We start from the raw sequence: 12838 nt of genomic DNA, 5'->3' as shown, positions 1-12838 counted from the left end.
CTTTTTTATTGAAGAATTTAATAATTATGCATTTGTACATAATTATGTATACATTTTGTAATCCAGGATAGAGAATTTAATTATTATATCAATCCATAAATTTGGACTAGTGACAGAGATAGCAGGTAGTAAAAGGCCCACCCAGTGTATAAGGTGATAGCACAACCTGGATATTGATACAGTTTGGCTTTAGAAGCACATGGGACATTTTAGTCTTTAGCCAGCCAGCTCCCTACACCAGCAAAGTTGTGAGTAGGTGGTAAAGCAAAATCTAAGCAGCTTGGCTAACAAGAAATGGAAGCAGCCGGGAGTTTGAGAGAACTCCTTGGGGCCTGTCTGGCTCACTAGACCAGGGCTTGGCAAACTTTTTTCAAAAAGGGCCAAATAGCAAATAATTTAGGCTCTGCAGGGCCATGTCATCACAACTACTCAACTCTGCGGTTGCAGCAGCCATAGGCAGTATGCAAATGAATGTGGCTCTGTTTCAATAAAACTTTTGTGAACACTGAAATAAGAATTTCATATAGTTTTGATGTGTGGCGCAAGCTTCTTTAAAAATCTATTATCCAAAATAAACTATTAGCTTGGGGGGCAAAGGAGAGTGGAAAATACCAGAAAAATGGCCAGATTTGGCCCCTAGTTTGCCCATCCCAGCTCTGCACAGATTTCCAGGTAAGAGCATATGGGCCAGGAGTGGCATGTAGACTTGCTCAGTGAAAGGTGCTCTTTCCAGGGCTGCAAATACCTGAATTTTCAAACACCTTTCACATTTCATTTTCAACGAAGAGAAATTAGAGGGAAGAGATATTCCTGGCAGAGATAGAAAAGAGCAACTTAGTAATTATGGTTATTGATAATTTACTAGTCTATAAATAACTTTCTGAGCTCTTATTTGTGCAAGTTTTGTGCTAGGCCTTTCACAAACTCCAGAAAACTGTTAAGGTGCTATCCCCATATACTGATGCAGACCCTGAGGCCCCACTGGGTTGGGCCACAGCTCAGATCTCACAGCCTGTGTGACCCAGGCAAGAACCAAGCCCAATGTCTTTTGATAGTTTACCGAATCACATCCAGATACCCATGGGTGTTAGTGTTAGCCTCGTATGGGCTGGGAAACAAAGACTCCCTGATTCAAAGGGGCTGGTTCAGTGAGTCAGGGTCAGGGCCGGGGCCAGAACAGGGTGGCGACCCCCTGGCGGGCGAGGGGAGAAGAGGCTCTGGCGCGGGTGTTCCGGCCTCCGGGAAGGGAGGAAATGAACGGAAGGCAGGGGCGGGTTTTCGCCGGGCCAACCCCAGCACGTCCCGCCGGACGAGCGCGGCCATGGCGCTCCTGCTCTCGGCGCTGCGCGTCCTGCTGGGAGGCTTCTTCGCGCTCACGGGGGCGGTCAAGCTCTCGGAGCAGATCTCAACTCCTGCGTCGGAGCAGATGGTGAGCGGTGCGGCGTGGGCGGGGCCCGGCCCTGCCTGCCCTCGGGCTTCCGAGGCTCAGCTGCGGCTGGGGGACGCGCCTGCCCCTCAGCGGAGGCGCGGGCCTCTTCCTGGGGAGTTTTTCCAGCCCTTCGGAGCTTCCCTAGAGGGCCGGGAAAGGAACAGGCAAATTTAGAGATAGAGGAGGAGGGTGCAGTGGAAAAGTAACCCTCCCCGCCCTCCTCCCTCTATTGATTAACTTCTTGGAACTGAACCCGGCCCTGAAGGTGAAGTGTACCTGCTTGAGGTTGCACAGTTAAACGCAAGCAGGACAAAAGACACTTTCTTAACTCAAAACCCAGAGTGTAGCCTAGAAGCTGCCTGACTAGTTTCACCACTCACAGGAAGACGTCCATGTCCTGCCCACCAATCTCTCAGCCCCACAAGAAGCCAGATTTGGAGACGTCTGCTGGATTCCCTCTCCCAGGCTTGGGCAGTCCTTTGCTCCGGGTTCAGGGGGTGGGTGATTTTGGGAAGTACATCCCCACAGCTACACAGCTTAGAGCTGCCTCCACTGCAGAGCTGAGGAGTGGGAAGCAGGAAAAATAGCCTTGAGGGTCTGGGGAAAGTTGTCATTTGGCCCAGGACCTGACTCAGCCAGAAGAATCACTTTGAGCCCTGCCCTTGTGTCCTGGCATCCAGGACCCAACCTGGAAGATTCAAGATGGAATCTGTTTAATGAGTCCTTCCACCTCTGTCCCCTCCTCTAAATATTCCCTGCATAGCAGCCTGAAGAAGAACCAGGCCAGGCCCAAAAAAAGAAGCTGCAAAGTTCCCCAGGCTTTGGCTGTAGAGAGCCATGCTCAGCTCCTTCTCTTGGGAACTGGAACTGGGTTGTCATCTGTTGAGTGGTCTGGTAGAACATCAGTCAGTCTGTACCACCACTGAGCCCTTCTCCCTGGGAGCCTACAGCATTTTCCTGATTCCAAAGCTCAGTCCTTCGGGGCAGCCCCTCTCCTCTCCTTGCTGACCTCAGACCCACATCTAACCTAGAATGGTAGTTGTTCCTATGTCTGGGGAGTTGAGGGTTCAGGCACAGAATGCCTCCGTGAGTATGGCTGACTGGCCTTTCCCTGCTGCCTCTAGAAAGCCCTGTTCGTGCAGTTTGCTGAGGTGTTCCCGTTGAAAGTGTTTGGCTACCAGCCAGATCCAGTGAGCTACCAAACAGCTGTGGGCTGGCTGGAACTGCTGGCTGGGGTGCTGCTGGTCACCGGCCCACCGATGCTGCAAAAGATCAGTAACTTGTTCTTGATCCTGCTCATGATGGGTAAGGGGCCACCAGGCCTGAGCAAATGGGGTCTTCTGGGGGAGGACAATGGAAAGCCCTGGCTGTTCCCTTTACAGATGCCACCCTTCCTTTTTCTCTGGCATAGGAGTACTTTCCTGCTCTACTGCAGTTTCCATAGTCTTCAGACTAGCACAGATACTTTTTCAACTTAATATATTGTAAGACTATCCCATGTCAAATAGTCCTTGTACCTCCTCAGTTCTACGGCTGCATAGTACTCCAATGTGAGAATGTTTTGTAGCCTTGGGGCTCCTGTTCCTCTCTCCACAGCCACTCCTGGAAGGGGGATGGAGCAGCAGCTACCACTTGACTTATGTGTCCGGCAGCTTGGTGTGGAGAGCAGGGAAGCTGGGGCCCTCAAACAGGAAGGCAGAGAATTTCCCCCAGAGAGTCCCCCGCCCACCTGCTCCACCCACAGGAATTGCTGATATCTGAGGACAGCTGCTGCTGCTTCAAAGGCAGACATCTTCAGGGTCTTCTGTGTCCTCTGGCCTGTTCACCATCGCTGGCACCACTACCAGCCTGCCCCCTAGGCTTTCTTCCCATTCTTGGAGCGTCTCTCATCTTCAGATCTTTCCCACACCTTCATCACCAACCCCTGGGCCTCCTTCACTCCAGTAGGCATAGGATTAAGAAAGGAGGATTACAGAGAAGCCCAATCTGCCCGCTTTAGCCCCTTTTCTGTTTTGCTAGATTGTTTGTCTCTTGACCTGAGTGGAGCTACATTAGTTCAAGAGCCTTCTAATTCCTGGTCCTGCTTTCTCTTGGAGACCAGAGAGATGAGTGATAAGTGCAACTAGTGGTGTGTATGTGTGTGTAGGGGGGAGGCGATTAATGGCAGGGCTTGGGTTGGAGTGGGTCAGCCCAGGCTGGACAGTCCTGAGCTCCTAGATCTCCTTTGTTCTCCCAGGGAACCTCAGGGGCCTCACTTTCTATTCCAGGGGCTCTCTTCACCTTGGTGTCTCTGGAAGAATCACTAAGCACCTGTATCCCAGCTATTACCTGCCTGGGGTTCCTGCTGCTGCTGGATGTCTGCCAGTTCTTAGACTAAACTAAGAAGGTGATCAGACTCATTAGGAAGAAGACTCCAAGTACATTCAAAGAATCGTGGGAGTAGAGAGACTCTGCCCATCATACCATGCAGCTATGACAGCAGGAACGTGGTAGAACACACAGAATCTACCACCTTGTTACTGATACATTCAGGGCCGTCCAGTGTTGAAGGAGACATCTACCTGGCCCTGCTCTCTCTCTCTTTAGCTTTACTGGTCTTTTTTGAGGGGTACATGTTATACATATTAACATTCCTCATCTTATATGAAAATAGAAAATAAGCAAAAAGGAAATTTGAATCAACCAAAATTCTAATGCCCAAAAAGAACCACTTTTAATGCCTTTGTATAACTACCTCTCAACTTTTTTTCTGTGCAGATACTTTTTTTTTTTTTGAGACAGAGTTTCACTTTATGGCCCTCGGTAGAGTGCCATGGCATCACACAGCTCACAGCAACCTCCAACTCCTGGGCTTAAGCGATTCTCTTGCCTCAGCCTCCCGAGTAGCTGAGACTACAGGTGCCCGCCACAACACCCGGCTATTTTTTTGTAGTTCGGCCGGGGCCAGGTTTGAACCCGCCACCCTCGGTATATGGGGCCGGCGCCTTACTGACTGAGCCACAGGCACCGCCCCCAGATACTTTTTTTTAAATGAAAACGAGACTGTATGTCCTACTTTATTACCTACTTTTCAAACCTAATATACTGGAACACCATTCCATGACTGTTTTACCTCATTGATGTTAATGGCTGCATAGTATTCTATTGTAAGGATGCTCAGCCACCCATTAGAAACATTTGGGTGGTTCTTAATTATTTGTTGTGGTAAACCTCATAGTAAACCACCTTTTGCCTACTTAACTTTTTTTGTTTTTTACATGTGTTTATTAGGTTTCCACTTTTGCCTTCACAGAATTAAAAAGGCTTCAAATTTAATAACAATAACAATGTTTAAGATAAGTACTAGAAACAAAAGCCTCGTAAAGAATGAACAACAATAAATACATTCAGAAAAGAAATCAGACGATTGCTGCATTTTTATATATAAAAAAAAAAATATATATATATATATTTTTTTTTTGTAGAGGCAGAGTCTCACTTTATCGACCTTGGTAGAGTGCTGTGGCGTCACACAGCTCACAGCAACCTCCAACTCCAGGGCTTAGGCGATTCTCTTGCCTCAGCCTCCCGAGTAGCTGGGACTACAGGCGTCTGCCACAACACCCGGCTATTTTGCTGCATTGGAATATTAAGCAATAATAATAGTGCAAAGAAAGTAACATTCACATTGTCAGATAAGAGTATGTCTATTATAGAATGCTTTGACTCTGAGGTTCAGTATGAAGTCATCAGTTAACTGCTTTTTTTTTTTGAGACAGAACCTCAAGCTGTCACCCTGGATAGAGTGCTGTGGCATCACAGCTCACAGCAACCTTCAACTCCTAGGCTTAAGAGATTCTCTTGCCTCAGCCTCCCATATAGCTGGGACTATAGGTGCCTGCTACAATGCCTGGCTATTTTTTTTGGTTGTAGTTGTCATTACTGTTTGGCAGACCCAGGCTGGATTTGAACCCGTCAGCTTGGGTGCATGTGGTTGGCATCCCAGCCACTTGAGCTATAGGCGCCAAGTCTAGTGGCAGTTTTAAGTACCTGCTACTGCTTATGCCCCTCCAAACCACATGAGAGATTCCCCCCCATTCCTTTTTCTCTATCACACTTTTTTTTTTTTGAGACAGTTTCACTCAGTTGCCCTGGGTAGAGTGCCGTGGCATCATAGCTCACAGCAACCTCAAACTCTTGGGCTCAAGTGATCCTATTCCTCAGCCTCCCAGGTAGCTGGGCCTGTAGGTGCCTGCCACAATGCCTGGCTATTTTTATTTATTTATTTTTTTCTTTAGAGATGGAGTCTTAGTCTTGTTCTTGCTCCGACTGGTCTGAGTTCCTGAGCTCAAGCGATCCACCCTCCTCAGCCTCCCAGTGGTGGGATTACAGGCATGAGAAGGGCCACTGTGCCTGGCCCTTCTCTCTCATACTTGATTTGCAGAGCTAACAAAGGTGAGCAGTGAGTCATTCTACCAGAACGCCAATTTCTGGTAGTGACATGTGGCCCCCAGTCCAGTGCACTTTGACACCTGCCTGGAGATGGAGGTCAGCCAACTCCATGAGAGACTAAATAGCACAGCAGGGCCCAAAGCCTGGGAGGAAGCTCGGAGGTCTTTGGGGCTAAGGAAGGTGCGTGTGAATGACAGCACTTGAGGCACAACATGTCAGGATGCCCGCTGTCACGTCACCTACCATTTCACCTTTGCCCAGTGGGCAGCCTTTTGGGAAGTGGTGTCCCTCCTCTGACGGAAAATCGTGGAAAAGAATTCTATGTATGCAAATATTATAGCTAGCGGCCTACTAATTGTTTTGAGGGTAGGGACAGGACAGTGACTTTGGGAGTCCACAAGAGCGAAAGAAGTCTGCGTATTACTCCATTTCGTGTTCACCACAGAATACTAATTCCCCGCAAGCTGACGCTCTTAGTTGGATTTTTTTTTCTTCTTATGTCTGAAAGCACAGTGATGTGACCAACCTACAGCAAGGATAGGTGGATACCACATAAATACTTGTGGTAGTTTCAAAGGGATAAGGAAATTACTTCTCTCCCATAAGAGGTCCAGTGATAACATAGCTTTGGTTTCAATGTTGGTTTATTTGGCTGTTTAAGATGGTTATTATCAAGGGTCATCATTCTTTCAGCTTTTTGCCCTGCTGCTTATGATTTATTGACTGCTGCAAAATAGCTACAGCAGCTCGACAGCACAATTTGCACACAACTTCCACAGTTGAAGAGAGGAAAGTTGGCTTAAAAGACCTTAGCTTTCCTCTCACCTCTCACTGACCAGAATTATGTCCTATTTCCATTCCTACATTAAGTACTAGCAAGGATTCTCATGATGGACTTAGCCTAGTCAGCAAGGAAAAAGGGGAGGGTAGATAGTAGTTTCTGCCACTAGCTTATTTGCAAAATGTGGATAATAATGGTGACTATTTCATGGCCTGACCCATAATATGTGATCAGTAAAAACTAGCCATTATTAAATATCAGTTTAAAAAAACATATATTTATGTCTTTCAGTTTGTTCTATGGAGGATAAATGGATTTGGAGAGCTTAAGGGCCTGTCAGACCAAACTAGAACTAAGGCCTGATTCAGTCCAGAGCCCACACTTGCTGCAGCAACAGTTTTCAAAGCTAAAATGGACAAGCAGGGCACCTCTACTCTCACCAACTTGAAGGTAGATAATAGGATGACCTGTCCAATATAACTCTGCCCCGCTTCTCTGCATGAAAATTATGGAGCCTGGAGCCCTTAGGATCCTGGCCTCATACTTTCTCCACCCCTTCCAGGATGCCACAGCCAGCCTGTTGCCAGCCAGAACTTTTGAGTCAGACCTCTTGCAGCTGGCATTAGATTGAGGGCTCCTGCTTACCAAGGCTCTGCCTATCGGCTGATAAGCAGCTACTGGGCCCCCCAAGCTTGGCTGTAGGGCTGGCTGGGCAGCTGCAGGGAAGTCAGGGTACTGGAGAAGTGGCTGGGCAGCTGGTGTGCAGAAGCAGTTGGGATTGACAGCAGCAGGAGTATCCTAAGCCTTGGCAGTGCCTCAGCAGCCCAAGTTGAAGCTAGGCCTCATGAAATGGGCCCCCCAAACCACAGCCTAAAGGGAGGTCAGCTCAGCACAAGGACATTCAGCTGCCTGGCCTTCCTAATACCTTTCTAGCTGGCTCCCTATGCTGAAGGCCCTCTGGCCCTGCAGTGACACTCCCCTTGGGGCCTGGCTGGACCCCCAAACCCAGCTCACAACTGCCATAAGTGGGCCTTAGTCCTTCCAGCTGTTGGACCCATTCCTCATGTCATGTCCTGGGATTAGCTGGCTGATGGGAGGGTCTGGGATATGTGGGTGGGAGGGGATTCTCCCCAGTCTTATTTCCTTAAAGCCAGGATTTCAGGACTCCAGAGAGAGCTCCAGCAGCTAGAACAGCAAGAGGTAGGATAATGATCTGGTTGAGAAGGCAAAGGGATATTCAGGGTGGGGACTATTGGGAGCTGGAGCCATGGTGGACAGAACTGAGGGTGGATGGAGAAAGAAATACAATCATTCAGGGTCCCAGAAAGGATTATAGCCTGAGAGGTGGCTCAAACACAGAAATCTGAATTTTGGTATTGGAGGAACTGAGTTTTGGGACACCCTAGGGGTAGGTTTATGTTCAAAAATAGTAACAGGACAGTGGCTTAGGTGCTTACCTCCCTTGAGCAGAGGGTAGAAACAAGCCTGGGTATTTTTGTTTTATTTGCTTGGGGTGTCTGATTCTAACACTATGTGTGCTGTGTGGGTGTACATATTTATCTGTGTGCTGCCTAGAAGGGAAGGAGGCTGACAGTAATGAAGTATCTCCCCAGTGTCAGCCACAGGGCTCAGAGTTTTACTTATGTTTTTCATAATCCTCCCAACAACCCTGCGAGGTAGGTACTTTAATCTTCATTTTACTGCAGCAAAGACAGGCTCAGTGAAACTGAGTAATTTGCCCAAGGTCATATGGCAAATAAATGTGTATCCAGAATGTGGCTGATTCCTGGACCTGTTCTTTTTGCTTTTCTGTCCAGAGTTTTGAGACTGACAGAGGACTTCCCTCTGGTCAAAAGTAAAGAGGGGAGCAAGCAGGCTGGACGGCTTGCAGGTTGGGAAACCTTTTCAGCCCTGCCAAGGGTGCTCTAGGCAAGCTTGGGGCATCTCCCAGAGAGAGCAAGTCCAGGGTCCCTGCATCCATCACAAGAGCATTCCTCCACCTTTCCATCACTCCTTCCTCCACTGAGCTAGTGGCACAAGGAGGAGAGTAGGGCTTTTTCTGGGAAGGACTCTGTTTTCTAGCCTGTTTCTCCAGAATTCCCTGTGGGTTCAGCCCTGTGTGGCCCACTGCATATAGCTGCGCCCCACAGGTCCGAAGCATACTCATCTATAAAGGGCACTTCTACCATCCTGGTCACCAAGGTTGTCAATGTCCAAGTTATTTAGCACTCCTGCTTCTTCATTTACTGCTCGTCACCAAGAACTCTGGAGCCCAACTCCTCCTCTCCATCCCCAACAGCTCATCTCTCACACGGATTCATTGCCTTTAGTGTCTCCTCCCAACAAGAAATAAGGAAGAGGGGACTGGGGGGAAAATGTGTAGGGGGCTTCTTTGATAGCTAGCCTCCTCAGTGACCTGTCTTCCTCGTCCATTTCGAGGTCAGAGATGAACAGCAGTGCTGGGGACATGCGAGTTGAAGGCTGCAGCCCCCGGATGACCCCGCTCCCTTCATCGTGGTGCCCATGCCTTATGCCTTGGCGCTGGGTCTGGGGCTGCCCGCCAATGTGGCAGGCCTGGCCGTGTTCGTCCGCAGCGATTGGCACCTGGGAAAGGCCCTGCGCCTCTACCTACTCAACCTGGCCCTGGCCGACGTGCTCTTCACGCTCACGCTGCCGCTGTGGCTCTCCTACTACCTGCGCCTGGCCCACTGGCCCTTCCCGGAAGCTACCTGCCGCGCGGCCGGGGCGGCCTACTACGTGTCCACCTACACGGCAGTGGCCTTTGCCGCGCTCATCAGCTTGTGCCGACCGAGGGCGGCCGCCCGCCTGGCCCTGCGCCGCACGCGCTGCGCCCCGGCCCCGGCGGCGCCTCCCGCTGCCTGGAGCACCGCTGGGCGCGCTCGGGCCTGGCCTACGCCCCCGTGGCCTTCTTCGCGGTCGCCTTCCTGCTGGTGCTCGCGGCCTATGTGAGCTTGGCGCGGGCGCTCGCGGTGCCCTCGGGCCGGAGCCCAGTCCCCGCCGGCCCGCACCGGCGCGCGGCCTGGACCGTGGTCCTGGGGCTCCTGCTGGTCTTTGCCCTCTGTCTGGCGCCCTACCACCTGCTGCTGGCGCCCTGGTGGCAGGTCAGGAGGGCACCGCGGGCGGCGATGGCGATGGCGATGGATGCCGCGCTACCTCCACGCTCGACGTCCTGCACACGCTCAGCCTGGCGCTGCTGAGCCTTAGCAGCTGCCTGGACCCGCTCATCTATTGCTTCTCTGTGCGCCGCTTCCGCCAGTCGTGCAGTAAGCTGAGCTGAGGCCGGGGGCGCGGGGGACCTCATGAGCCTCCTTTGCCACCTAGGGAGTCGCCTGCTCGCCCCGTCTGCTTCGACCCCTGCCACCCTCCCTACAGCCTCCTGGGTGGAGAAAACTCTTTGGAAAGATCTAGATTCTGATCCTGACGCAACCACATAATAACCCTGTAGCTGTAGACCGCCAGGCTCGTCTGTAACAAGGGCATAGAACATTCTTTGTAATCTGAATGTTCCCTGGACGTTGCCAGCTTTTGGATAAAAATATGCCATTGTTTTTTTTAATCCTCTTGGGATAAAACCCAAAGTCCCCACCATGGCCTACAAGGCCCTGCCTGACCCGGCTCCCGCTTCTCTCCCCAGCTCATCCTCTGCCACTCCTGCGTCTCTCTTCCTGCGCTGTCAGTCTCTGCAACCTGCCAGTTTCCACCCTTCCAGGCCTTTGCTCCGGATTTGGCCGGGAATGATTTTCCTCCCTCTCCTTCACTAAATAAATTGCTGTTTGTCTTCACCTCCTCAAAAGTAACCCCTTTTAGGGAAACCTTTCTTGGCTAGAACCAAACTCACAAAACTGGATCAGATCCGATCGTTCTTTCATAGTTCTATTAACAGTTGTAATCAAGCAATTAATTGGGTATTGCATGTTTTTCTTTTTTGCCAGTACGTGTTTACATTGATCTATAAGAAACTGCCATTTTTGTTGGTCCCCCAAGGTTGAATATCGACAATTTTATTTTCATCCAATTCAACTTAATAGATTCCAATGTTTACCTTGCTCTTTGCTGTATCTCTGGTGGTTAGTACAGTGCCCTGCACATAGTAACAGCTCATGTTATCTGATGAGTGGATGAAACCTGAATATCATTAATTTTAAATGCCTAAGTACTCATTCAGACATTCTGATCTCTGTTAGCTTTTCTCTAGGAGTTTCTGGGATTCTACAAGCTTGTTTTAAACTTATGCGTTTTTATTATTATTTTTTTTTTTGTAGAGACAGAGTCTCACTTTATCACCCTCGGTAGAGTGCCGTGGCATCACACAGCTCACAGCAACCTCTAACTCTTGGGCTTAGGCAATTCTCTTGCCTCAGCCTCCAGAGCAGCTGGGACTACAGGCGCCCGCCACAACGCCCGGCTATTTTTTTTGTTGTTGTTGCAGTTTGGCCGGGGCTGGGCTTGAACCCACCACCCTCGGCATATGGGGCCGGCGCCTTACTCACTGAGCCACAGGCGCCACCCGCGTTTTTATTTTTTTATTGAGACAGAGTCTTACTTTGTTACCCTCTGTAGAGTGCTGTGGCGTCATACCTCACAGCAATCTCGAACTCTTGGGCTCAAATGATTCTTTTGCCTCAGCCTCCCTACTAGCTGAGACTACAGGCTTCTGCCACAATGACCCGCTATTTGTTATTGTTGTTTAGCAGGTCCAGGCCAATTTCCAACCCACCAGCCCTGGAGCATGTGGTCATTGCCCTAACCACTGAGCTAGGGTACCTAGCTACCTATGTGTTTTTATTTTTTTATTATTTGATTTGATTTTATTTTTTTGAGACAGAGCCTCAAGGTGTCGCCTTCGGTAGAGTGCTGTAGCATCACAGCTCACAGCAACCTCCAACTCTTGGGCTCAAGTGATTCTCCTGCCTCCACCTCCCAAGTAGCTGGGACTACAGGCGCCGCCACAATGCCCAGCTATTTTTTGGTTGCAGCTGTGGTTGTTCGGTGGGTCCGGGCTGGATTCAAACCCATCAGCTCAGGTGTATGTGGCTGGTGCCTTAGCCGTTTGAGCCACAGGCGCTGAGCCTGTCTATGCATTTTTAACCCAGTCCTGATGGGTGTCTCCTGATGCTGTTGCTGGATTCCTCTATTTCTGCCATTCCTGTCTACTGTGCCAAGACTTGGTGGGCACTAAACTGGAGATCTAACTGGCTATGAACTGGGACAGGGATTGGCTGGGATTTACTGCCTTTAGACTCTTTCGCAAGGTGCAAATCCCTGCCAGGGGCTCTGGCTACCAGCACTTTCCCTTCTCCTGTGGTTTGACGACTTAGCAGTCTGCTTCTGCTGGGGAAAGGAATCGTATGTTCTCCTTAGGCCATGTTATGGGGACCAACAGCGAGACTGCTTGGGTCTCAAGGAGTTAGAGCTTGATGAGTTAGAGCAGCACTCTGCTCAGGTTGCCAAGTCATGAAGGGTTATGTCTTACCTACCTGCAGGCCCCATTGCTGAGTTTGCATTTTAATGATAAACTTGGTAAATTCCTTCTTTGCTTCATAAATTACTTTTCATTGGTCCATATTCATTTTTTAACTTTTTTTCTTTTACAGTTCAAAAATAATGCATGTTCATAAAAGTAAATATCAAGCAGTAGAGAAAAATCTAAGATAGAAAGTAAAGGTCCCCCAGGTAGCCACTGTTCTTTTTGTGTGTCTAGCTTTCCAACAAAATGTTTATTTTTTCTAGTACGAATACATGTATAGTCAATTTCCTTCAAAAACCTACAAACAGGATAGTACTGGAAAGCTTTTCTGCCATTTGCTTTTCTCATTTATTTTATCTTGTACATCTACCAGATCTACTATTCTTTTCAACGGATGCAAAGTATTTATTTTACTCAATTGGTACTCTGTTGATGAGCAGTTGTTTCCATTATTTTACTGTTATAAACAATGCTGCAATAAATGTTCTTGTTCACAAACCTTTGCACACTTGTAAATCCATTGAATAAATCCCTGGCAATGAAATTGCTGTGTCAAAGAGTAAGTGCGCACTCTTAAATTGTTTAAAGACATCACCAAATTGCCCTCAAAAAAAATGCTGCACCAATTACGCACCAAATAGCATGTTCCAATTTTAGAATAAGTGCTGCTGAAGTGAGCACTCCATCAAGAGCATGTAATGGTCCCTGT

General features: G+C 49.0%; 1 protein-coding gene across 2 annotated transcripts; it reads left to right on the top strand.

Annotated features, from left to right (window-relative positions):
* The first annotated feature begins 1278 nt into the window (after positions 1–1278).
* TMEM35B (transmembrane protein 35B) lies at positions 1279–12644 on the top strand. 2 transcript variants are annotated; one of them, XM_053575162.1, is made up of 3 exons: positions 1279–1429; positions 2554–2734; positions 3697–4839. In XM_053575162.1, exons 1-3 carry the CDS (start codon positions 1322–1324, stop codon positions 3804–3806), a joined length of 399 nt encoding a protein of 132 aa, XP_053431137.1. In that variant the 5' UTR covers positions 1279–1321; the 3' UTR covers positions 3807–4839. The 2 variants fall into 2 exon arrangements, with proteins under 2 accessions (XP_053431137.1, XP_053431138.1); XM_053575163.1 differs by lacking the exon at positions 3697–4839 and adding an exon at positions 11354–12644 and having other exon boundaries at positions 1306–1429.
* Positions 12645–12838: the final 194 nt, after the last annotated feature.

This window comes from Nycticebus coucang, chromosome 22, assembly GCF_027406575.1.
Source record: "Nycticebus coucang isolate mNycCou1 chromosome 22, mNycCou1.pri, whole genome shotgun sequence".
Taxonomy (NCBI): domain Eukaryota; kingdom Metazoa; phylum Chordata; class Mammalia; order Primates; family Lorisidae; genus Nycticebus; species Nycticebus coucang.
The sequence above is the reverse complement of the archived record's forward strand: the minus strand, read 5'-3'. Positions and strand labels throughout refer to the sequence as shown.